At 47.5% G+C, this 27,223-nt stretch overlaps 1 protein-coding gene and 1 long non-coding RNA gene across 7 annotated transcripts; both read right to left on the bottom strand.

Moving 5' to 3' along the window:
- Window positions 1-1,519: 1,519 nt before the first annotated feature.
- On the bottom strand, window positions 1,520-2,319 carry LOC127309693 (protein GLUTAMINE DUMPER 6). The gene has a single exon (XM_051340446.2). The coding sequence runs from the start codon at window positions 2,228-2,230 to the stop codon at window positions 1,805-1,807; it is 426 nt and encodes a 141-aa protein (XP_051196406.1). The 5' UTR covers window positions 2,231-2,319; the 3' UTR covers window positions 1,520-1,804.
- Window positions 2,320-19,160: 16,841 nt separating this feature from the next.
- LOC127308184 (uncharacterized) lies at window positions 19,161-21,712 on the bottom strand. Of its 6 annotated transcripts, none has more exons than XR_007856325.2 (5): window positions 21,384-21,712; window positions 20,892-21,067; window positions 20,252-20,758; window positions 19,794-19,913; window positions 19,161-19,512 (listed from the first exon to the last, which is right to left on the bottom strand). It is a non-coding gene; the product is annotated as an uncharacterized lncRNA (long non-coding RNA). The 6 variants fall into 6 exon arrangements; XR_007856329.2 differs by having other exon boundaries at window positions 20,252-20,719; XR_007856326.2 differs by lacking the exon at window positions 20,892-21,067 and adding an exon at window positions 20,039-20,092.
- Window positions 21,713-27,223: the final 5,511 nt, after the last annotated feature.

Genomic DNA, 27,223 nt, shown 5'->3' with positions numbered 1-27,223 from the left:
CTTACGCTACATCTATTACATCAAAACAGTATTGGTTTTTGTTAAGCAAGTGAAGTACGGAAGTGCTATATTTCTTCGAGATCGTGAATGGGTACTTTGGAAATGCGGAAAGGGCTCTAATGCTATGCTAGCTACTACACCAGCTCGACCTTTGCCTGGCCCTGTGTACGTGCACTTTCTTGCCAAACTAGCCGTCACGGTTGTTGGCACAGTTCTATCTCGGAGGAAGGGCAAGCGTAGAACACTGAGCACTGCAAGAGCTGCAAAACTAACTTCTAGCAACAAAATAAAATGGCTGCAAAACGTGGAGACTATGGAATATGTGACGAATTGACAACTGATCAGTCAGTGTTAGGCCTACTCAGTCCAATGCAACTTCATTGTGAAGTGAGAAAATGTCTAATTCTACCGTAAAGCAAAGCTTTGCGTACTCTTCGTGCCTGGCCACCTAGCTTTGACACCGGTCGCTAAATAGCTGACGCATGCACACCCATATATGTATCTGGAGTTATTTACTGCTACTAGCTTCCACAGATTCAGAATTATGGATGGGAACGGACGCGCTAGTGCCTAGTGACTCAGTGTGCAATGAGAGAGACAAAGAGAAATCTCCGTTGTGGAGAGAGAGAGACAGCGAGCGAGCGAGAGATCTTCCTTTCATTCTCTTTAAAAAGCAAATGAAAGCAATTGAGATTGTGTGACGACTGATCATTGGCCGATTCATGATAAGGTTGAACCTTACAGGGTCTTAACTCTGAAGTACGAATCTATACAATATACAATTGTTGACATTTCTCTAATTAATAGTCTAAGGGCACCCACAATGGGAGCAAAAGCCTGACCATAACCTAAAACTTGCTTCTTACATGTTCATATATATTGTCCGGATTTCCAAGAAAGCTTAGAGAAATCATTTAAACTTATGGTAGTTCTACAATAATACTTTCTGCAATAGAAGAATGTATTCCAGTTACAGAACTATAGAGTTGGTTATACATTCTACGCTGAGAGAGCCCACTTTACAGATTAGTTTGGCTATGCACATAGTGCCATAATTTAGTTAGTTCAATGCGTACTATATAATGTGGCTTTCCAACCTTTGGAATATGTTTTTTGGCTATATAATATATATATGACGCATTCCCTAACACACTTATATATGAACTAGTTGCTCTAAGCCATGCTAAAAAAAACTAGGCTATCTGTGGGCCAAGACGCTTATTTTCTGAAAACGAGGATAGCCCTGATCTCTACATCGATCGGTGCCACCACCGTGATCTCAAGCAAAGCCAAACATTGATGTTGAATAAATCGGCATTGAAAAGGAAAACAAAAAGACGAACCCAAGAATAGTGTAGTTTCTTTACATTCTACACCAAAAGTTACATGCAAAAAACCCATGAATGGCATGTGATTACTTCGATACTGAGTTTTTTTTTTTTTGCGAATAACAGTACTGAGATACAAATGGAAATTCGTGAGAGATAGCAACAAAACAGACGTCCGTTGCAGAACCAGGTAAGGCAAAGTCTTATCATTTCATAACCTTTTTCTGAGAACAAAACAATACAATTATGCAACAAAATTAGTGTATTAATTGCACTCGCTGCACGCTCTCAGCTCGCAACAACCCCATCTCCACAAGGACAATACTGCATCGTTGCACCTCGCAAAACTACTAATTCACAAGACAAAAAGGAGGTAAGATCTATGGACAAAATCAAACTCCCCCGTTTAATCTGATCGACATGTTGACGGTGGCATTCAATCGATCGATAGGTGCGAGAGAGCCGCATGTAGTTAGCTACACGGCGGCGACATCCAGCTTGGGCCCCCCGTGGCACTGGCAGTACGGCCGCTGCACCTTGGCGGCGAAAGCGAGCGGCGTTGCGCTGGCGAGGAACGACGGCGCGTCATCGCCGGCCATCACAACTACCACCTTGGGCGACTCCCTGTCCAACGGCGCTAGCACGCGCACGGACATCATCCCCGCTGGGATGATCATCTCCTCCTCCCCGCGGCGTCCCTCCTTTCGGCGGGAGCAGAGGAGCACGGCCAGCGCCACCGCGATGAGGCTCATCACAATCGCGAAGCCCATGAACAGGTACGGAGTCGGCGTCGACCAGAACGGCGGCGGATGGACTCCACCGGTGGTGCCGTACGCCGGCACAACCATCGGCGACGAGGAAGCCCCGCCGCCGTTCATCGCGTCGACTGCCGAGTTCCTCATGGTTTGTATGACGTGTGCAGTGCTTGTGTTGTTGTATGTCTTGACTGAGAACAGATGGAGGTGTGTGCGATGCTGGGGTAGAAGGCTTGACGGTGTGGTGGATTTATATACCAGGGAGAGTGCGTGGAAGCTGAGTGGACACACTGTTGGTTGAGCTGTGTACCCCCAGGTTTGTGCCCACCATAAACCAACTTGATGGATCACTTGGGCAGTGATGGGATTGGTATGTTTGGACATTATTTTGGCGGAGCCAACCAGAATCTGGAAAAGAAAGTTTGGTAGAGGCAGAAGGCCGGGAACGTTATCCGTGGCTGTGCTTTTTCTATGGGTGGGGAGGGGAGCTGGTCTGAATCTTGCAAAGTTTCATCAACTAGCTAGAGAATAGAGTTGATGTGAAACTTTTTACTTATTGTTTTGAAGAATGCAATGAGATGCATATATGAAAAACCATGGGGAAATGATTGTGCAAGCTACACAATAGACAGAAAAAATGAATAAACTAGACAACTGGAATGATCATAATCCATCCCAATTTAAAATGCACCCATACATGTGGAGCTTCCACGAGAAACTTCATTATTGTTGTTTGTAATCCAACAACAAGAGATCGTAGGGGTATCTCTCGAGATGACTATTGGAATCCGTATAACGGTTATAAGTCGAACATGGTGGTACGCTCTGCAAAAAATAACACGATGATATATTTTGAATAGGTTTGAATGTCTAACTTGGGTGCGACCTACTCCTATGTTATGAAATTGTTGGACGGATTAGATACAGACATTCGGCCGTACAATCATTCCCGAGAGTGAAACCAAATTTCCCACACAACATCGGTTCGAGCTGTACAAAACTTCTCAAGTCTGAAACTAGAGCTTCTCGAAATGAGTATTGGGTCTCTAGCATGTCACTTGCTTGTATTGACTTGGATGTGAACAAGTCTCATTATGAGCTTCTTCCATCCAAAACTAGAGCCCTTACAAAGAGTTTTTGATAAAAGATTAAGTTCTACCCTTGTGGTGGTAGGAAGGGAGGGTATACTCGTTGCAATGAATACAACTTTTATTTTTGAAAATTCAAACTATGTAAAGTTTGACCAAAATTTAAAATAAATTATAAACATGTACAATACAAAACTACTATTGCAAGATACATCATCAAATGTATTTTCATATGATACTTGTGTTATATATACTTGTTAATAGTTTTTTTAAAAGTTTGGTCAAATTTTAGTTAGCTTGACTTTAAAATAAATATAAACCTTATTCATGGGGCGGATGGGTATGACTAAAATTTGGTCTACTTGTTTAGATGGATTTTGGGAAGGGATAGTGTAGTACATTGTTCATGTCGGATTCGCCCATCTGTTCTCCATATGATGCTACTGTCTTTGTGGGCTTCATCTTTAACTTTGTTTGTTATTTCTTTTGTTACTTGCTGACAATGCCATTTTCATCGTAGGTGTCATGTAGGCTTGGGTGGGAGCCTACTTTTTTTTTTTTGAGAAACACGGTACAACGCAGACGCTCACATACACGCGTATACACTCACCCCCATGAACGCACACACGCACACCCTACTCCTATGAGCACCTCCGAAAGACTGAGCCGGCGGGGATCTTGAAATTGACGAAGTCACCACTGGCCTCCGCCTTAATGAGACACACAGATGTCAAATCTGGGATTTGAACTCTGGTGGGCTGGGGGTACAACCACCCTCCTAACCACCCAACCTCAGGTTGGTTCTCGGGTGGGAGCCTACATGAATATTATTAATTTACACAACCATTATATTTTTATTAGTTCACAAAGGAAACTTCATTATGTTTTGTTAGTTCATTTATGATATTGATAGGCCATCTCCAAAGAGACAATTGAAAATTTGAGGTCAAAATGCCAGAAGTTTGTACCGCATATGAGGAGTTTTTCTCAACCCAAAGCCTAGCCCCGACTCTAAATTTGGAGTCCGATGTTTAAGTGAATTCTTATTGTATTTTAATCCTCTAAGCGTGTTTATATAATGCATGGTAGTCTTCACCGAATCAAGTTTGTGATCCTTATGTTTGTGTTTTGTACTGTTTCCTTTTTGAAAAGTCAGATAGCGTTCTTGCATTGGCAATGGCCATAGAGATTTTAGGGCGAGTTGGGAGAAAAGTGGGAGTTATGGATGAACCGGCGTCAGGGCTCTTTTACTTACAAGATGCTAAATTAGCTTTCTACAAAAACACATTCCCTCCGCACTACGGGAAAAAAGGACATTGCCGTGCTGGCTTTCTTTCCCGTGTGCTCCCGCACGGCAAAGAAATCTTTGCCATGCAAAACCCGAAAAATGCACGGCAAAGAAACGACGCACGGCAAAGACTCGATTAAACGCACGGCAAAGAGGACCGCACGGTAATGACAGAAATTAACGCACGGCAAAGAAACCATGCACGGCAACGAAAGAAACCAGCGCACGGCAAAGATTCGCTGCACGGCAGTTTTCTTTGCCGTGTACCAGAACACTACACACGGCAAAGGCGTGGCTTTGCCGTGCGTTTTTGTGTAACACACGGCAAAGAAGCTATGTTTTGATTGGTCGAAATCATAGTCCCACGGATTAGCCCTTTGCACCGTTGGATCCTTAAAAATCCAACGGCCTTCACCTCTCCAATCCCTCTCTGCGCATGTGGGGACCAGGCGCACATGCGGCGTGCGTCTCGATCTGTGCTCCGTGTGTACAGGCTCGCGTCGTGTGGATAAGAACTGGAGAGAGAGGACCGATGGGCACAGGGATAATAATTGTGAGCGCGCTCTCTCTCCCTTGCTTTCATTTCTCCTCTCTCCGCGTCGTGCACAGGGATAGCCAGATCCTCTCCTCGCGGACGCACGGCGGCGCGGAAGCTTCAAGCTGGCGCGCGGCGACGTGGACGCGCGGCGGCCTCGGCCTGGCGCACGGCGAGGCGGACGCGACAGCGGTCTCGGCTTTGGCGGCGCACGGCGACGCAGACGCAACGGCGACCTGGCGCGCGGCGACCCATACGCGACGACGGCGCCCTCCGCCTGGCGCACGACGACGCGGACGCGACGGTGGCCTGGCGCGCGGCGACGGCGGCCTGGCGCACGGCGAGGCGGACGCGACAGCGGCCCTGGCGCGCGGCGACGGTGGCCTTGGCCTGGCGCACGGCGACGCAGACGCAACGGCGGCCTGGCGCGCGGTGACCCATACGCGACGACGGCGCCCTCCGCACCTGGCGCACGACGACGCGGACGCGACGGTGGCCTGGCGCGGTGACCAGGACGCGACGACGGCGGCCTCGGCACAGCGCACGGCGATGCGAAGCGGCAGCGACCTAGTGGGCGGCGACCTGGACGCGACGACGGCGGTGGCGTGGTGACGCGCAGCGACGCAGACGGCGATGCGGTCCGGCGCTGGCGTGGTCCTGAGCGCGGCGCAGCGGCAGACGGGATAGTAATTTTTTTTTAATTCTAAAATTAGGCTTTGCCGTGTGTATTTTGAAATGGCGCACAGCAAAGGCTGCCCGCACGGCAGAGACGCATGCCGCACGGCAAAGGCTGCCCACACGGCAAAGGCTGTTAGCGCACGGCAAAGAAATCGACGCACGGCAAAGCCGTTGCCGTGCAATTTTGGTACGTCACACGGCAACGACAGCTTTGCCGTCATAAACATTGCCGTGCGATCGTTGCCGTGTGACTTCGCACGGCAAAGGCTTTGCCGTGTATATATGGCCCTTTGCCGTGCGAATTGTCGCACGGCAATGTCCTTTTTTCCCGTAGTGCCGGATTCGTAATAAGGGTCGGTGGTTCATACAACTTTATACTCGGAGGGAGTACCATATTTGGGAGCGTAATACATGAGAGGGGTTCTTACTTCTTAACCAAGATAATTCAGCTAGTACACAGTGGAAACGATGCACCTAATAAACGATCGCAAGCTAACACACATAACATGCCTTTTTTTTTACCGAATCACCTATATCTTGTACAGTTTTACATGAATACGTACGTCCGTTGAGGTACACATTTTCCATCTGGACCGACGTGTGGTGCAATGCATAATAATTGCAATAGTTTAGTGCAAATACCAAGTTGGGCACGATTCTTTTCACACACACGGTTACTGGAAGCCAATTAAGCTAGCGCGACAAATCGCAAATGGTTTCTGCATCAGCCGCATCTGCATGCATCACCCCTCAACACGTTGATGCATGCCATGCAAGCGCGCACTAGCAAGCCAGCGAGGTGGCCCAACAGAAAGTACCGTGAAAAGGATAAGAACGCGATCGCTCTTCGTTAAAGAGACAGTAACACGATACAAGTTTTTTTTAAAAAAAGAGAGACAGTAACACGATAATACAAAGCCTAACCCTAACGATAAATCGTATACAAACGTAAAAGTTAATCAGGTGACTAACTTTCATTTTGGGATAATCACTACGGGAACCCGCCGACGTGCCGACGGCCATAATCTGTGCAGCCTCACTCGCCGTCAGCCCAGTAAAGTGGCCGTCGGCACAGTCTGGCCGTCGGCACAAAAACACTAGAGCCGACGGCCGCCGTCGGCACACCTTAGCCGTCGGCACAAACCCAGTCTATGCCGACGGCACATAACCTAGCCGTCGGCACATGGACAGATGGTGGGGCCACCGACAGCCACCGACAACGGCGTCACCAGGTGGCAAACGGCGTGATGTGGGCCGACGGCCAGGCCGTCGGCACATCTTCCCACCCTTTTTTCCTTCTTCCCGCCATTCTTCTCGCGCCATTTCTTATGTAGGCCGACGGCCAGGCCGTCGGCACAGCTTCCCGCCAATTTTTCCTCCAACATTCCCGCCATTTTTCCCCGCTCCTTCCCTCCCGCCATTCTTCTCGCGCCCATTTTCTCCCGCCAAGTTTTCCCGCCGTTTCAGCCGTCGTCGTCCTATATATAGCCATGTCTTCTCCACTAACATCACCAGCAACATTTCTCTCCTCATCAACTCTCTCATCCAAAAAACACCACAGAATCCTCTGAGCTCAGCTGCCGTCGAGATGGCTCCTCGTCGCCGTAGCAACACGGGCTTCATCGGCGTTCGCCAGCGGGCTGCGGGCCATTTCGCGTCCGAAATCACCGCCGGTGGTGTGCGTGTGTGGCTCGGCACCTTCTACACGAAGGAGGCTGCTGCCCGCGCATACGACGTTGCGGCTTGGAGGTTTGGCCGGTCGCGCCACGAATTGAACTTCCCGGAGGTCAGGTCTCTGACGGAAGCTGAGAGTCTCTCTACTGAGCCGCTACTTCGCTCAGAGGGTGAAGCGCAGCGGTTCAGAGATGGCCAGCGGCGGATTGATACCACCGAGGCGGACGAGAAGTTCATGGCACAGTGGCGCAGAGACCATCCCGGAGACGTCGCGGCCACGTGCGCATTCTGGAAGGAGAAGCAGGCGTACAGGAGAGAGAGGAGGGCGGGAAAGCGGCAGAGGAGGGCCGAATATGACGCGGAGTACGCCAAAGGAGAGGCGTCGACATGGGGGAAAATGATGAACGGTGGTTGTGGAACCTCTCAAGTACCGCTTCAGAGGACACCCCTAGCGAGGACGAAGATTTCGAGAACTGATTAGTATGTGTGTGTGTCGAGTCCGTGTGTCTAACGGGTCATGTGTCGACCCAGTGTTAAGTGCTTTGTTCGTGTGTGGGTTTAGTTTCTTTAAGTGTTTTGGTTTGTGTGTGAGTAGTGTAGTTTTTAAGTGCTTTGCTTCGTGTGTGGGTGTAGTTCTTTAAGTGCTTTGGTTTGTGTGTGGTCTAGTTCTTTAAGTGCTTTGATTTGTGTGTGGGTCTAGTTATTTAAGTGCTTTGTAACGTGTGTGGGTCTCAAGTTCTTAAGTGTGTCATTATTGTGTGTCGTCAGAAATCGAGCATCGGAGGGTGGGAATGGTCCCAAAACTCAGGCAGCTTATAGACTGTAGGGGTAAAATCCAGGATCTGTATGTGGAAACTCCTGGTACGGCTCAAACGGAGCCTACTTTATGGTAAAGTATGCCCAATCTATGGTTACCATGTACATATGTCCTAAACAAACCAAAGCAAATAAAAAATCCATTGTTACACCGTCACACGGAGAAAGCTATAGGGGTAGATCTGCGGGGTCCCCGCCCTAGGGTTTCCGAAGATACAGATCACCGGAGCGTCGGAACCGCTTAAAAACTTGCATATGTCCCTAGCATATGTGCACAAGTGTGATGTAGGGTTTGGCTAACCTTGCATGTACCCGGCGTTGACGATTTTCGCAGACATGGGCCAGCACTTGGTGAAAATCCAGGATCTGTATGTGCAAACACCTGGTACGGCTAAAACGGAGCCTATTTTATGGTAAAGTAAGCCCAACCTATGGTTTCCCATGTACATATGTCCTAAACAAACTAAAACAAATAAAAAAATCCATTGTTACACCGTCACACGGAGGAAGCTATAGGGGTAGATCTGCGGGGTTCCCGCCCTAGGGTTTCCGAAGATACAGATCAGCGGAGCGTCGGAACCGCTTAAAAACTTGCATATGTCCCTAGCATATGTGCACAAGTGTGATGTAGGGTTTGGCTAACCTTGCATGTACCCGGCATTAACGATTTTCGCAGACATGGGCCAGCACTTGGTGAAAATTCAGGATCTGTATGTGCAAACTCCTGGTACGGCTAAAACAGAGCCTATTTTATGGTAAAGTAAGCCCAACCTATGGTTTCCCATGTACATATGTCCTAAAAAAAACCAAAGCAAATAAAAAAATCCATTGTTACACCGTCACACGGAGGAAGCAATAGGGGTAGATCTGCGGGGTCCCCGCCCTAGGGTTTCCGAAGATACAGATCAGCGGAGCGTCGGAACCGCTTAAAAACTTGCACATGTCCCTAGCATATGTGCACAAGTGTGATGTAGGGTTTGGCTAACCTTGCATGTACCCGGCGTTGACGATTTTCGCAGACATGGGCCAGCACTTGGTGAAAATCCAGGATCTGTATGTGCAAACTCCTGGTACGGCTAAAACGGAGCCTATTTTATGGTAAAGTAAGCCCAACCTATGGTTTCCCATGTACATATGTCCTAAACAAACCAAAGCAAATAAAAAAATCCATTGTTACACCGTCACCCGGAGAAAGCTATAGGGGTAGATCTGCGGGGTCCCCGCCCTAGGGTTTCCGAAGATACAGATCAGCGAAGCGTCGGAACCGCTTAAAAACTTGCATATGCCCCTAGCATATGTGCACAAGTGTGATGTAGGGTTTGGCTAACCTTGCATGTACCCGGCGTTGACGATTTTCGCAGACATGGGCCAGCACTTGGTGAAAATCCAGGATCTGTATGTGGAAACTCCTGGTACGGCTAAAAGGGAGCCTATTTTATGGTAAAGTAAGCCCAACCTATGGTTTCCCTTGTACATATGTCCTAAACAAACCAAAGCAAATAAAAAAATCCATTGTTACACCGTCACACGGAGAAAGCTATAGGGGTAGATCTGCAGGGTCCCCGCCCTAGGGTTTCCGAAGATACAGATCAGCGGAGCCTCGGAACCGCTTAAAAACTTGCATATGTCCCTAGCATATGTGCACAAGTGTGATGTAGGGTTTGGCTAACCTTGCATGTACCCGGCGTTGACGATTTTCGTAGACATGGGCCAGCACTTGGCGAAAATCCAGGAACTGTATGTGCAAACTCCTGGTACGGCTAAAAGGGAGCCTATTTTATGGTAAATTAAGCCCAACCTATGGTTTCCCATGTACATATGTCCTAAACAAACTAAAGCAAATAAAAAATCCATTGTTACATCGTCACACGGAGAAAGCTATAAGGGTAGATCTGCGGGGTCCCCGCCCTAGAGTTTCCGAAGATACAGATCAGCGGAGCGTCGGAACCGCTTAAAAACTTGCATATGTCCCTAGCATATGTGCACAAGTGTGATGTAGGGTTTGGCTAACCTTGCATGTACCCGGCGTTGACGATTTTCGCAGACATGGGCCAGCACTTGGTGAAAATCCAGGATCTGTATGTGCAAACTCCTGGTACGGCTAAAAGGGAGCCTATTTTATGGTAAAGTAAGCCCAACCTATGGTTTCCCATGTACATATGTCCTAAAAAAACCAAAGAAAATAAAAAAAATCCATTGTTACACCGTCACACGGAGAAAGCTATAGGGGTAGATCTGCGGGGTCCCCGCCCTAGGGTTTCCGAAGATACAGATCAGCGGAGCCTCGGAACCGCTTAAAAACTTGCATATGTCCCTAGCATATGTGTACAAGTGTGATGTAGGGTTTGGCTAACCTTGCATGTACCCGGCGTTGACGATTTTCGCAGACATGGGCCAGCACTTGGTGAAAATCCAGGATCTGTATGTGCAAACTCCTGGTACGGCTAAAACGGAGCCTATTTTATGGTAAAGTAAGCCCAACCTATGGTTTCCCATGTACATATGTCCTAAAAAAACCAAAGCAAATAAAAAAATCCATTGTTACACCGTCACACGGAGGAAGCTATAGGGGTAGATCTGCGGGGTCCCCGCCCTAGGGTTTCCGAAGATACAGATCAACGGAGCGTCGGAACCGCTTAAAAACTTGCACATGTCCCTAGCATATGTGCACAAGTGTGATGTAGGGTTTGGCTAACCTTTCATGTACCCGGCATTGACGATTTTCGCAGACATGGGCCAGCACTTGGTGAAAATCCAGGATCTGTATGTGCAAACTCCTGGTACGGCTAAAACGGAGCCTATTTTATGGTAAAGTAAGCCCAACCTATGGTTTCCCATGTACATATGTCCTAAACAAACCAAAGCAAATAAAAAAATCCATTGTTACACCGTCACACGGAGAAAGCTATAGGGGTAGATTTGCGGGGTCCCCGCCCTAGGGTTTCCGAAGATACAGATCAGCGAAGCGTCAGAACCGCTTAAAAACTTGCATATGTCCCTAGCATATGTGCACAAGTGTGATGTAGGGTTTGGCTAACCTTGCATGTACCCGGCGTTGACGATTTTCGCAGACATGGGCCAGCACTTGGTGAAAATCCAGGATCTGTATGTGCAAACTCCTGGTACGGCTAAAAGGGAGCCTATTTTATGGTAAAGTAAGCCCAACCTATGGTTTCCCATGTACATATGTCCTAAACAAACCAAAGCAAATAAAAAAATCCATTGTTACACCGTCACACGGAGAAAGCTATAGGGGTAGATCTGCAGGGTCCCCGCCCTAGGGTTTCCGAAGATACAGATCAGCGGAGCCTCGGAACCGCTTAAAAACTTGCATATGTCCCTAGCATATGTGCACAAGTGTGATGTAGGGTTTGGCTAACCTTGCATGTACCCGGCGTTGACGATTTTCGCAGACATGGGCCAGCACTTGGTGAAAATCCAGGAACTGTATGTGCAAACTCCTGGTACGGCTAAAAGGGAGCCTATTTTATGGTAAATTAAGCCCAACCTATGGTTTCCCATGTACATATGTCCTAAACAAACTAAAGCAAATAAAAAAATCCATTGTTACATCGTCACACGGAGAAAGCTATAGGGGTAGATCTGCGGGGTCCCCGCCCTAGAGTTTCCGAAGATACAGATCAGCGGAGCGTCGGAACCGCTTAAAAACTTGCATATGTCCCTAGCATATGTGCACAAGTGTGATGTAGGGTTTGGCTAACCTTGCATGTACCCGGCGTTGACGATTTTCGCAGACATGGGCCAGCACTTGGTGAAAATCCAGGATCTGTATGTTCAAACTCCTTTTACGGCTAAAAGGGAGCCTATTTTATGGTAAAGTAAGCCCAACCTATGGTTTCCCATGTACATATGTCCTAAACAAACCAAAGCAAATAAAAAAATCCATTGTTACACCGTCACACGGAGAAAGCTATAGGGGTAGATCTGCGGGGTCCCCGCCCTAGGGTTTCCGAAGATACAGATCAGCGGAGCCTCGGAACCGCTTAAAAACTTGCATATGTCCCTAGCATATGTGCACAAGTGTGATGTAGGGTTTGCCTAACCTTGCATGTACCCGGCGTTGACGATTTTCGCAGACATGGGCCAGCACTTGGTGAAAATCCAGGATATGTATGTGCAAACTCCTGGTACGGCTAAAAGGGAGCCTATTTTATGGTAAAGTAAGCCCAACCTATGGTTTCCCATGTACATATGTCCTAAACAAACCAAAGCAAATAAAAAAAATCCATTGTTACACCGTCACACGGAGAAAGCTATAGGGGTAGATCTACGGGGTACCCGCCCTAGGGTTTCCGAAGATACAGATCAGCGGAGCGTCGGAACCGCTTAAAAACTTGCATATGTCCCTAGCATATGTGCACAAGTGTGATGTAGGGTTTGGCTAACCTTGCATGTACCCGGCGTTGACGATTTTCGCAGACATGGGCCAACACTTGGTGAAAATCCAGGATCTGTATGTGCAAACTCCTGGTACGGCTAAAAGGGAGCCTATTTTATGGTAAAGTAAGCCCAACCTATGGTTTCCCATGTACATATGTCCTAAACAAACCAAAGCAAATAAATAAATCCATTGTTACACCGTCACACGGAGAAAGCTATAGGGGTAGATCTGCGGGGTGCCCGCCCTAGGGTTTCCGAAGATACAGATCAGCGGAGCGTCGGAGCCGCTTAAAAACTTGCATATGTCCCTAGAATATGTGCACAAGTGTGATGTAGGGTTTGGCTAACCTTGCATGTACCCGGCGTTGACGATTTTCGCGGACATGGGCCAGCACTTGGTGAAAATCCAGGATCTGTATGTGCAAACTCCTGGTACGGCTAAAAGGGAGCCTATTTTATGGTAAAGTAAGCCCAACCTATGGTTTCCCATGTACATATGTCCTAAACAAACCAAAGCAAATAAAAAAAATCCATTGTTACACCGTCACACGGAGGAAGCTATAGGGGTAGATCTGCGCCCGGTACGGCCATACCGCATGTCCCGGCGGCCCCGTTTTGCACAGTTGGCGAAGTAAACGAAGTCATAAAATCGCGCGGAGCCGCGTGGCATCATTTTATGTGTCCTAGCAACCACTACAAAAGACGGAACTGGGATACGGCAATTATCTTGAAAAACCCTTCACGAACAGGGCTATCACGTCCGGAGTTCTATGGCTTTTAGGGGAAATGAGTAGGAAACGGCCCGTTTCACCACATAGTTTGTCGGAACGAGGCCATATTTGGCACGTGCATGGGCCCTAGGATGGGAAGCAAGGCCCCGGTCGCGGATTTCCAATCCGAACCACGGGCGACGGTTTTTCCATTTTCGGGGTGCCGGAAGGGCTTTTTTTGTGAAGCAGCTACATGGTGCGCATTTCAGTATTGCGCGGGACCTCCGCGCAGCGGTAGGATACCTCCTACGCACCACCTATCACATGCCATATGCACGCGGTAGCCATCTGGGAATCCCTCCCGCTTCCTGCGGTGTCCCGCCGAATCCGCTGGAAACTGACCGGATTTGAACTGGGGCGACACTTTCCTTCGCTCAATAAATGGACGGAAAAATGTTTTTAGGTCTATGACACGTCATTTTATGTGCTAAATGTTTTCCGTTTCACGCGTTGGCGGACGGGTGCAACCGCGCGCCCGGTACGGCCATACTGCATGTCCCGGCGGCCCCGTTTTGCACAGTTGGCGATGTAAACCAATTCATAAAATCGCGCGGAGCCGCGTGGCGTCATTTTATGTGTCCTAGCAACCACTGCAAAAGACGGAACTGGGATACGGCAATTATCTTGAAAAACCCTTCACGAACAGGGCTATCACGTCCGGAGTTCTATGGCTTTTAGGGGAAATGAGTAGGAAACGGCCCGTTTCACCACATAGTTTGTCGGAACGAGGCCATATTTGGCACGTGCGTGGACCCTAGGATGGGAAGCAAGGCCCCGGTTGCTGATTTCCAATCCGAACCACGGGCGACGGTTTTTCCATTTTCGGGGTGCCGGAAGGGCTTTTTTTTGTGAAGCAGCTACATGGTGTGCATTTCAGTATTGCGCGGGACCTCCGCGCAGCGGTAGGATACCTCCTACGCACCACCTATCACATGCCATATGCACGCGGTAGCCATCTGGGAATCCCTCCCGCTTCCTGCGGTGTCCCGCCGAATCCGCTGGAAACTGACCGGATTTGAACTGGGGCGACACTTTCCTTCGCTCAATAAATGGACGGAAAAATGTTTTTAGGTCTATGACGCGTCATTTTATGTGCTAAATGTTTTCCGTTTCGCGCGTTGGCGGACGGGTGCAACCGCGCGCCCGGTACGGCCATACCGCATGTCCCGGCGGCCCCGTTTTGCATAGTTGGCGAAGTAAACGAAGTCATAAAATCGCGCGGAGCCGCGTGGCGTCATTTTATGTGTCCTAGCAACCACTGCAAAAGACGGAACTGGGATACGGCAATTATCTTGAAAAACCCTTCACGAACAGGGCTATCACGTCCGGAGTTCTATGGCTTTTAGGGGAAATGAGTAGGAAACGGCCCGTTTCACCACATAGTTTGTCGGAACGAGGCCATATTTGGCACGTGCGTGGGCCCTAGGATGGGAAGCAAGGCCCCGGTCGCGGATTTCCAATCCGAACCACGGGCGAGGGTTTTTCCATTTTCGGGGTGCCGGAAGGGCTTTTTTTTGTGAAGCAGCTACATGGTGCGCATTTCAGTATTGCGCGGGACCTCCGCGCAGTGGTAGGATACCTCCTACGCACCACCTATCACATGCCATATGCGCGCGGTAGCCATCTGGGAATCCCTCCCGCTTCCTGCGGTGTCCCGCCGAATCCGCTGGAAACTGACCGGATTTGAACTGGGGCGACACTTTCCTTCGCTCAATAAATGGACGGAAAAATGTTTTTAGGTCTATGACACGTCATTTTATGTGCTAAATGTTTTCCGTTTCGCGCGTTGTCGGACGGGTGCAACCGCGCGCCCGGTACGGCCATACCGCATGTCCCGGCGGCCCCGTTTTGCACAGTTGGCGAAGTAAACGAAGTCATAAAATCGCGCGGAGCCGCGTGGCGTCATTTTATGTGTCCTAGCAACCACTGCAAAAGACGGAACTGGGATACGGCAATTATCTTGAAAAACCCTTCACGAACAGGGCTATCACGTCCGGAGTTCTATGGCTTTTAGGGGAAATGAGTAGGAAACGGCCCGTTTCACCACATAGTTTGTCGCAACGAGGCCATATTTGGCACGTGCGTGGACCCTAGGATGGGAAGCAAGGCCCCGGTTGCGGATTTCCAATCCGAACCACGGGCGACGGTTTTTCCATTTTCGGGGTGCCGGAAGGGCTTTTTTTTGTGAAGCAGCTACATGGTGCGCATTTCAGTATTGCGCGGGACCTCCGCGCAGCGGTAGGATACCTCCTACGCACCACCTATCACATGCCATATGCACGCGGTAGCCATCTGGGAATCCCTCCCACTTCCTGCGGTGTCCCGCCGAATCCGCTGGAAACTGACCGGATTTGAACTGGGGCGACACTTTCCTTCGCTCAATAAATGGACCGAAAAATGTTTTTAGGTCTATGACGCGTCATTTTATGTGCTAAATGTTTTCCGTTTCACGCGCTGGCGGACGGGTGCAACCGCGCGCCCGGTACGGCCATACCGCATGTCCCGGCGGCCCCATTTTGCACAGTTGGCGAAGTAAACGAAGTCATAAAATCGCGCGGAGCCGCGTGGCGTCATTTTATGTGTCCTAGCAACCATTGGAAAAGACGGAACTGGGATACGGCAATTATCTTGAAAAACCCTTCACGAACAGGGCTATCACGTCCGGAGTTCTATGGCTTTTAGGGGAAATGAGTAGGAAACGGCCCGTTTCACCACATAGTTTGTCGGAACGAGGCCATATTTGGCATGTGCGTGGACCCTAGGATGGGAAGCAAGGCCCCGGTTGCGGATTTCCAATCCGAACCACGGGCGACGGTTTTTCCATTTTCGGGGTGCCGGAAGGGCTTTTTTTGTGAAGCAGCTACATGGTGCGCATTTCAGTATTGCGCGGGACCTCCACGCAGCGGTAGGATACCTCCTACGCACCACCTATCACATGCCATATGCACGCGGTAGCCATCTGGGAATCCCTCCCGCTTCCTGCGGTGTCCCGCCGAATCCGCTGGAAACTGACCGGATTTGAACTGGTGCGACACTTTCCTTCGCTCAATAAATGGACGGAAAAATGTTTTTATGTCTATGACGCATCATTTTATGTGCTAAATGTTTTCCGTTTCGCGCGTTGGCGGACGGGTGCAACCGCGCGCCCGGTACGGCCATACCGCATGTCCCGACGGCCCCATTTTGCACAGTTGGCGAAGTAAACGAAGTCATAAAATCGCGCGGAGCCGCGTGGCATCATTTTATGTGTCCTAGCAACCACTGCAAAAGACGGAACTGGGATACGGCAATTATCTTGAAAAACCCTTCACGAACAGGGCTATCACATCCGGAGTTCTATGGCTTTTAGGGGAAATGAGTAGGAAACGGCCCGTTTCACCACATAGTTTGTCGGAACGAGGCCATATTTGGCACGTGCGTGGGCCCTAGGATGGGAAGCAAGGCCCCGGTCGCGGATTTCCAATCCGAACCACGGGCGAGGGTTTTTCCATTTTTGGGGTGCCGGAAGGGCTTTTTTTTGTGAAGCAGCTACATGGTGCGCATTTCAGTATTGCGCGGGACCTCCGCGCAGCGGTAGGATACCTCCTACGCACCTCCTATCACATGCCATATGCACGCGGTAGCCATCTGGGAATCCCTCCCGCTTCCTGCGGTGTCCCGCCGAATCCGCTGGAAACTGACCGGATTTGAACTGGGGCGACACTTTCCTTCGCTCAATAAATGGACGGAAAAATGTTTTTATGTCTATGACGCATCATTTTATGTGCTAAATGTTTTCCGTTTCGCGCGTTGGCGGACGGGTGCAACCGCGCGCCCGGTACGGCCATACCGCATGTCCCGACGGCCCCATTTTGCACAGTTGGCGAAGTAAACGAAGTCATAAAATCACGCGGAGCCGCGTGGCGTCATTTTATGTGTCCTAGCAACCACTGCAAAAGACGGAACTGGGATACGGCAATTATCTTGAAAAACCCTTCACGAACAGGGCTATCACGTCCGGAGTTCTATGGCTTTTAGGGGAAATGAGTAGGAAACGGCCCGTTTCACCACATAATTTGTCGGAACGAGGCCATATTTGGCACGTGCGTGGGCCCTAGGATGGGAAGCAAGGCCCCGGTCGCGGATTTCCAATCCAAACCACGGGCGAGGGTTTTTCCATTTTCGGGGTGCCGGAAGGGCTTTTTTTTGTGAAGCAGCTACATGGTGCGCATTTCAGTATTGCGCGGGACCTCCGCGCAGCGGTAGGATACCTCCTACGCACCACCTATCACATGCCATATGCGTGCGGTAGCCATCTGGGAATCCCTCCCGCTTCCTGCGGTGTCCCGCCGAATCCGCTGGAAACTGACCGGATTAGAACTGGGGCGACACTTTCCTTCGCTCAATAAATGGATGGAAAAATGTTTTTAGGTCTATGATGCGTCATTTTATGTGCTAAATGTTTTCCGTTTCATGCGTTGGCGGACGGGTGCAACCGCGCGCCCGGTACGGCCATACCGCATGTCCCGGCGGCCCCGTTTTGCATAGTTGGCGAAGTAAACGAAGTCATAAAATCGCGCGGAGCCGCGTGGCGTCATTTTATGTGTGCTAGCAACCACTGCAAAAGACGGAACTGGGATACGGCAATTATCTTGAAAAACCCCTTCACGAACAGGGCTATCACGTCCGGAGTTCTATGGCTTTTAGGGGAAATGAGTAGGAAACGGCCCGTTTCACCACATAGTTTGTCGGAACGAGGCCATATTTGGCACGTGCGTGGGCCCTAGGATGGGAAGCAAGGCCCCGGTCGCGGATTTCCAATCCAAACCACGGGCGAGGGTTTTTCCATTTTCGGGGTGCCGGAAGGGCTTTTTTTTGTGAAGCAGCTACATGGTGCGCATTTCAGTATTGCGCGGGACCTCCGCGCAGCGGTAGGATACCTCCTACGCACCACCTATCACATGCCATATGCGTGCGGTAGCCATCTGGGAATCCCTCCCGCTTCCTGCGGTGTCCCGCCGAATCCGCTGGAAACTGACCGGATTAGAACTGGGGCGACACTTTCCTTCGCTCAATAAATGGACGGAAAAATGTTTTTAGGTCTATGATGCGTCATTTTATGTGCTAAATGTTTTCCATTTCGCGCGTTGGCGGACGGGTGCAACCGCGCGCCCGGTACGGCCATACCGCATGTCCCGGTGGCCCCGTTTTGCATAGTTGGCGAAGTAAACGAAGTCATAAAATCGCGCTGAGCCGCATGGCGTCATTTTATGTGTCCTAGCAACCACTGCAAAAGACGGAACTGGGATACGGCAATTATCTTGAAAAACCCTTCACGAACAGGGCTATCACGTCCGGAGTTCTATGGCTTTTAGGGGAAATGAGTAGGAAACGGCCCATTTCACCACATAGTTTGTCGGAACAAGGCCATATTTGGCACGTGCGTGGGCCCTAGGATGGGAAGCAAGGCCCCGGTCGCGGATTTCCAATCCGAACCACGGGCGAGGGTTTTTTCCATTTTCGGGGTGCCGGAAGGGCTTTTTTCAGTACTACAGAAACCCTTATCAGTGACAGTCACTTTTTGCACATCAGTGACAGGCAAGCTGCCTGTCACTAATATGTTGTCACTGGTACTGCCTATCACTAGTGAGGGAAAGTTGCCTGTCACTAGTAAGTGAAACTAGCGACAGGCGAAAAAGATGCATGTCACTAGATGATTAAAGGCCGCACCCATATTGGGTTCTCTAGTTACTGCCCATTATCGTGCCTGTCACTAGTAAATGAATTTCGGTATAAAAAAAATTGTCTTTTTGATAAATGTTCCATAACAACATAGTATAGCATCCAGTAGGCAAGGTCTCATAAAATTCAATGAAAACATAGTACAAAGCTTATTATACGTGACATGTCACTTCAAAGCCAAGGTTGAAGATGAGTTACATAAATTTAAAACTCCTACGATAGTTAACTTCACTGGAACATTGACATGCTCTAAGGATCCTTGCAGATCTTTAAGAACACCTTTAAGAACACCCGCTGCAGCAATTGCCACTACTTTTACCAAATACAACATTTCTATTGTAAGAACCTCCGCTCTAAAGCAGATCATTAATGAGGTTATCTGATAACCTTGGCAGTTCATAATAATGCGGCAACATCCTTAACATGCTGACAGTTTCAGAGCGACGTTGCTAATACTCCTGTTAAGAATAGGTAAATATCAAAGATTAAGAGTAGAATGAACATTACTTTAACACTAGCGTTGCAAATAGCATACTGGAAAATAATGCCTAAACTCATGCATCAAAAATTTCAAAGCAGGAGAAACTGAGTTTAATTTTTTTTTTTTTTGAAAATCATGGTGAACTTCTTGAACGTAGTTTCCAGCAAACAAAGAGACATTCAGTAAGTTTCCAAAAACAGAGTACACAGCCAATAGACTACTTCATAGTTCTTTGTTCATATAAAATGATTGGTTTACCTTCGCTTATGATCCATCTGATTACTACACATTGCATATTACTATACCACCTTCTTTGCGGGCTAGTTTGTGATTTTTACTTGATTTCCCTCAAGACTTGACCACATCCGTGAAAGAACACTATAAAAAATCAAACCATCATTAGGAAAGAAAAAGGTAATACAAATAAGTGGCTCAAAAGTGACACAAAAGTGGCACCATATACATATCTAAATAGACGATCTAGATTTGATAAACTGCTGAACCTTTGCATTCCCTTGACAACTATTACCATTCTGGAAAGGACACCTTTTTTTTATCTGTGGTTATAAGAGGTATGACATAATTATAAACAGTTGGCAGAGCTTTAACCAATGCAAGAAAACAGGGGCACTTCAACATATTAGAACGCCTAGTATCAATATGATGTGATTGGCATCTTAGGTAACCTGATCAAGAAAAGATTAAGAGATCTTTACCTGTTCGTGCTCATTATCTAGCTTCATTGATAATCTGACGGGCTTGTCATACCTCTGAACCTATTCTTCAGTTCTGCAACAAATGCAACGTCTGTGACTCCTTGTACAAGGATGTTCTGCGTGTGTGGAGTGTATTAGTATATGCACCTTTTTTGGCTACCATATGCATACAGCAATACACACATGTAGGTTCAGCCAGCTAATTAGAAGCAGGAATCTTTCTCGGAAAAACAATTACAAGCAAGAATGTGGTAGGCTGAAATAATATGAATAAGGTTGGAAAGTACCTCAGGCTTAATCAACACTAATCAATTGTCGACTCACTTGTAAGGTACAACAACCATGAATTTTTCGAGGTACTGGCGCTACAACATTAGAAAGAGCATAAGTAAGATGGAGATCAGGGACCGTACAGACGGTTGGCGGCCTGATGGCGGCGACGGTGGCGGTCACGAGCGGAACGCGTTGCTGCAGGATGGACATCATTGGAACATTTGTGAGGGCCTACTACAGTTGATGAGTGGCAATGTTAGGCAATGAAGCAAGGGAAAGAAATATGCATCTAGTATATAAAAACATGGCACCAAAAATACAGAGGAATAGCTAATTAATCAATCAATGAGCGCTACAAGGTACTTACCAAACTCAGTAGAGGATGAAATTAAGAGGAACTAATACAGTTCAGCAGCAATACAATAACACTTGACCAAGTAAGCACTTTTTCATCACATTTATATTAGCAATTACTGCTTTCTTTCTCAACTACTAAGATTATATAGCAATTCCTGCATTCTAGATGGAGCTCATGCTAGCAACCTGAAATCATAAAATAGATACAAAATATAACATCATAACTTGCTCAAATTTGACACCACACAATGTTACTCATGCAATCATTTTTACAAACAGTTTGCAAGCAATCTGCATACCCTGTTCTATATAGCAGTAACCAACCAAAATTCCTACAGAAAATAATCACTTCAACAAGCTAGACACATAGACATACCAATCGCAAGATGCAATTCACAGAATAAATAAATAAAACGAAATAGATGAACAGGGGACCAGGAAAAGGAGTGCTGGGAGAAGAGAAGAGGAAGGACAAGGGCGAAAGGAGGGGAAAGATGATTACCTGGCGGCAGCACTTTCTATCGAAGCAGCGGCGCGGCGGCGCGGTCAATCGGTGCAGCGACGCGATCAATCGGTGCTGGGTCGACGCGTCGTGGGTGAGGAGGCCGGGATGGGCTGTGGAGCTCCAGGGAGGGGATAGGAGCGTGGAAACTTTGCCCAAGTGAGGCGGCGCTGGATTCCGCCAGCCGATCGCCGGAGTTCAGCGGCGGGCGAAACCCTAGCTCGCCTCTCCTCTGCCTGGTACAGGTCGGGGGGAGAAAAGAGGAGTTCATGGGAGGAGACGATTGATTTGGGGGGAGAAAAAAAGAAACCCAACCGTCTTCCACGGGATGACATGGTGGGTAATGCTAGTACTACTTTTTTTTTTTTTTTGAGAAACGAGTACGTCTCTGTTTTACGGGATTAGGAATACATCGTGTAGACCAGGGTCAGGCGCACGGGTGGCCGCCCAGGATAGCCGGCTGCGCAAAAAAAACAAGTCTATCTAGTGACAGGTATTTTGTACGGGCCTGTCATTAACATATTTGTCTTTTTAGTTGAACTATACAAAAATTACCAGTGACAGTCTGTTTTATGCGCCTGTCACTAGTATTCGTACTAGTGACAAGCATAATTTTGCCCGTCACTAAACGCATGGTAGCTATAAGCATTTCTGCAGTAGTGTTTTGTGAAGCAGCTACATGGTGCGCATTTCAGTATTGCGCGGGACCTCCGCGCAGCAGTATGATACCTCCTACGCACCACCTATCACATGCCATATGCGCGCGGTAGCCATCTGGGAATCCCTCCCGCTTCCTGCGGTGTCCCGCCGAATCCGCTGGAAACTGACCGGATTTGAACTGTGGCGACACTTTCCTTCGCTCAATAAATGGAGAGAAAAATGTTTTTAGGTCTATGACGCGTCATTTTATGTGCTAAATGTTTTCCGTTTCGCGCGTTGGCGGACGGGTGCAACCGCGCGCTGATACGTCCAATTTGCATCACTATTTTATATCATAATTTGCTGTTATTCATTGATATATTTCATATTTGGATACAATACTTATGTTATTTCATCTATTTTGCATGTTTCATCATTATTGGAGGATCAAGCACCGGAGCCAGGATTCTGCTGGAAAAAGCACCGTCAGAACGCAATATTTCGGAAGATCAACTGTGGAAGGAAATTATACCAAAAATCCTATTTTTCAAGATGACGAAGGAAGCCAGAAGGAGGAGCCAGCTGGACCCAAGGTGGGCCCAGACCATAGGGCGGCGCGGCCCATGGCCTGGCCGCGCCACCATGTGGTGTGGGGGCCCCACAGCCCCTTTCGCCTCCTTTTCTTCGCGAAACCCTTCGTCCCGAAGACCTAAGCCACAGAGGGTTCCTCACGAAGAGTTACAGCCGCCTCTGCGGGGCGGAGAACACCAGAGAGAAAAGAGCTCTCCGGCGGGCAGGAATCCGCCGGGGAAATTCCCTCCGGGAGGGGGAAATCGACGCCATCATCACCGTCATCAAGCTGGACATCATCTCCATCACCATCATCATCATCTCCACCATCATCACCGCCGTCTCCACCGCAGCACCTCGTCACCGCCGTAGCAATTTGGGTTTGATCTTGATTGTTTGATAGGGGAAACTCTCCCGGTATCTATTCCTACTTGTTGTTGATGCTATTGAGTAAAACCATTGAACCAAGTTTATGTTCAGATTGTTAATCATCATCATATCACCTCTGATCATGTTCCATATGATGTCTCGTGAGTAGTTCGTTTAGTTCTTGAGGACATGGGTGAAGTCTAAATGTTAGTAGTGAACTATGGATGAGTAATATTCAATGGTATGATATTTAAGTTGTGGTGTTATTCTTCTAGTGGTGTCATGTGAACGTCGACTACATGACACTTCACCATTTATGGGCCTAGGGGAATGCATCTTGTACTCGTTTGCCAATTGCGGGGTTGCCGGAGTGACAGAAACCTAAACCCCCGTTGGTATATCGATGCAGGAGGGATCGCAGGATCTCAGAGTTTAAGGCTGTGGTTAGATTTATTCTTAATTACTTTCTTGTAGTTGCGGATGCTTGCAAGGGGTATAATCACAAGTATGTATTAGTCCTAGGAAGGGCGGTACATTAGCATAGGTTCACCCACACAACACTTATCATAACAATGAAGATTATTTAGCCGTATGTAGCGAAAGCACTAGACTAAAATCCCGTGTGTCCTCGAGAAAGTTTGGTCATTATAAGTAAACAAACCAGCTTGTCCTTTGTGCTAAAAAGGATTGGGCCACTGCTGGCGCAAAGTTGACGTGGGAGATAGAGATCTCTGTGGTGTAACTTTTCTTCAAGTCCCCGGCAACGGCGCCAGAAAAAGAGCTTGATGGTGTGTAACTCACACGTTCGTTGGGAACCCCAAGAGGAAGGTATGATGCGCACAGCAGCAAGTTTTCCCTCAGAAAGAAACCAAGGTTTATCGAACCAGGAGGAGCCAAGAAGCACGTTGAAGGTTGATGGCGGCGGGATGTAGTGCGGCGCAACACCAGGGATTCCGGCGCCAACGTGGAACCTGCACAACACAACCAAAGTACTTTGCCCCAACGAAACAGTGAGGTTGTCAATCTCACCGGCTTGCTGTAACAAAGGATTAACCGTATTGTGTGGAAGATGATTGTTTGCAGAAAACAGTAGAACAAGTATTGCGAGATTGTATTTGATAAAGAGAATTGGACCGGGGTCCACAGTTCACTAGAGGTGTCTCTCCCATAAGACAAACAGCATGTTGGGTGAACAAATTACAGTTGGGCAATTGACAAATAAAGAGGGCATGACCATGCACATACATATCATGATGAGTATAGTGAGATTTAATTGGGCATTACGACAAAGTACATAGACCGCCATCCAACTGCATCTATGCCTAAAAAGTCCACCTTCAGGTTATCATCCGAACCCCCTCCAGTATTAAGTTGCAAAGCAACAGACAATTGCATTAAGTATGGTGCGTAATGTAATCAACAAATACATCCTTAGACATAGCATCAATGTTTTATCCCTAGTGGCAACAGCACAACACAACCTTAGAACTTTCTGTCACTGTCCTGTGTCAATGCATGCATGAACCCACTATCGAGCATAAATACTCCCTCTTGGAGTTACAAGCATCTACTTGGCAAGAGCATCTACTAGTAACGGAGAGCATGCAAGATCATAAACAACACATAGATATAACTTTGATAATCAACATAACAAGTATTCTCTATTCATCGGATCCCAACAAACGCAACATATAGAATTACAGATAGATGATCTTGATCATGTTAGGCAGCTCACAAGATCCGACAATGATAGCACAATGGGGAGAAGACAACCATCTAGCTACTGCTATGGACCCATAGTCCAGGGGTAGACTACTCACACATCACACCGGAGGCGACCATGGCGGCGTAGAGTCCTCCCGGGAGATGATTCCCCTCTCCGGCAGGGTGCCGGAGGCGATCTCCCTGGATCCCCCGAGATGGGATCGGCGTTGGCGGCGTCTCCTGGAAGGTTTTCCGTATCGTGGCTCTCGGTGGGGGTTTCGACCCGGAGGCTTTAAGTCGGGGGACGGGAAAGTCAGGTGGGGGCACGGGGCCCCCACCCCACTGGCCGGCGCGGCCACGGGGGGGGCCGCGCCGCCCTAGGGTTTGGGCACCCCGTGGCCCCACTTCGTTTCGTCTTCGGACTTCTGGAAGCTTCGTGGCAAAATAGGCCCCTGGGCGTTGATTTCGTCCAATTCCGAGAATATTTCCTTACTAGGATTTCTGAAACCAAAAACAGCAGAAAACAGCAACTGGCACTTCGGCATCTTGTTAATAGGTTAGTTCCAGAAAATGCACGAATATGACATAAAGTGTGCATAAAACATGTAGATAACATCAATAATGTGGCATGGAACATAAGAAATTATTGATACGTTGGAGACGTATCAGCATCCCCAAGCTTAGTTCTGCTCGTCCCGAGCAGGTAAAACGATAACACAGATAATTTCTGGAGTGACATGCCATCATAATCTTGATCATACTATTTGTAAAGCATATGTAGTGAATGCAGCGATCAAAACAATGTATATGACATGAGTAAACAAGTGAATCATATAGCAAAGACTTTTCATGAATAGCACTTCAAGACAAGCATCAATAAGTCTTGCATAAGAGTTAACTCATAAAGCAATAATTCAAAGTAAAGGCATTGAAGCAACACAAAAGAAGATTAAGTTTCAGCGGTTGCTTTCAACTTGTAACATGTATATCTCATGGATATTGTCAACATAGAGTAATATAATAAGTGCAATATGCAAATATGTAGGAATCAATGCACAGTTCACACAAGTGTTTGCTTCTTGAGGTGGAGAGAAATGGGTGAACTGACTCAACATTGAAAGTAAAAGAATGGTCCTCCATAGAGGAAAAGCATCGATTGCTATATTTGTGCTAGAGCTTTGATTTTGAAAACATGAAACAATTTTGTCAACGGTAGTAATAAAGCATATGTATCATGTAAATTATATCTTACAAGTTGCAAGCCTCATGCATAGTGTACTAATAGTGCCCGCACCTTGTCCTAATTAGCTTGGACTACCGGATCATCACAATGCACATGTTTTGACCAAGTGTCACAAAGGGGTACCTCTATGCCGCCTGTACAAAGGTCTAAGGAGAAAGCTCGCATTGGATTTCTCTCTATTGATTATTCTTCAACTTAGACATCCATACCGGGACAACATAGACAACAGATAATGGACTCCTCTTTTATGCATAAGCATGTAACAACAATTAATAATTTTCTCATTTGAGATTGAGGATATATGTCCAAAACTGAAACTTCCACCATGGATCATGGCTTTAGTTAGCGGCCCAATGTTCTTCTCTAACAATATGCATGCTTAACCATAAGGTGGTAGATCGCTCTTACTTCAGACAAGACGGACATGCATAGCAACTCACATGAAATTCAACAACGAATAGTTGATGGCGTCCCCAGTGAACATGGTTATCGCACAACAAGCAACTTATTAAGAGATAAAGTGCATAATTACATATTCAATACCACAATAGTTTTTAAGCTATTTGTCCCATGAGCTATATATTGCAAAGGTGAATGATGGAATTTTAAAGGTAGCACTCAAGCAATTTACTTTGGAATGGCAGAAAATACCATGTAGTAGGTAGGTATAGTGGACACAAATGGCATAGTGGTTGGCTCAAGTATTTTGGATGCATGAGAAGTATTCCCTCTCGATACAAGGTTTAGGCTAGCAAGGCTTATTTGAAACAAACACAAGGATGAACCGGTGCAGCAAAACTCACATAAAAGACATATTGAAAACATTATAAGACTCTACACCGTCTTCCTTGTTGTTCAAACTCAATACTAGAAATTATCTAGACCTTAGAGAAACCAAATATGCAAACCAAATTTTAGCATGCTCTATGTATTTCTTCATTAATGGGTGCAAAGTGTATGATGCAAGAGCTTAATCATGAGCACAACAATTGCCAAGTATCACATTACCCAAGACATTAATAGCAATTACTACATGTATCATTTTCCAATTCCAACCATATAACAATTTAACGAAGAAGAAACTTCGCCATGAATACTATGAGTAGAAACCAAGGACATACTTGTCCATATGCTACAGCGGAGCGTGTCTCTCTCCCATAAAGTGAATGCTAGGATCCATTTTATTCAAACAAAACAAAAAACAAAAACAAACCGACGCTCCAAGAAAAGCACATAAGATGTGATGGAATAAAAATATAGTTTCAGGGGAGGAACCTGATAATGTTGTCGATGAAGAAGGGGATGCCTTGGGCAT

This window comes from Lolium perenne, chromosome 6 (genome assembly GCF_019359855.2).
Source record: "Lolium perenne isolate Kyuss_39 chromosome 6, Kyuss_2.0, whole genome shotgun sequence".
Taxonomy (NCBI): Eukaryota; Viridiplantae; Streptophyta; class Magnoliopsida; order Poales; family Poaceae; genus Lolium; species Lolium perenne.
The sequence above is the reverse complement of the archived record's forward strand: the minus strand, read 5'-3'. Positions and strand labels throughout refer to the sequence as shown.

Excerpts from the sequence above, each read along its gene's own strand:
- LOC127309693 (XM_051340446.2), bottom strand. The coding sequence starts at position 2,230 with ATGAGGAACTCGGCAGTCGACGCGATGAACGGCGGCGGGGCTTCCTCG.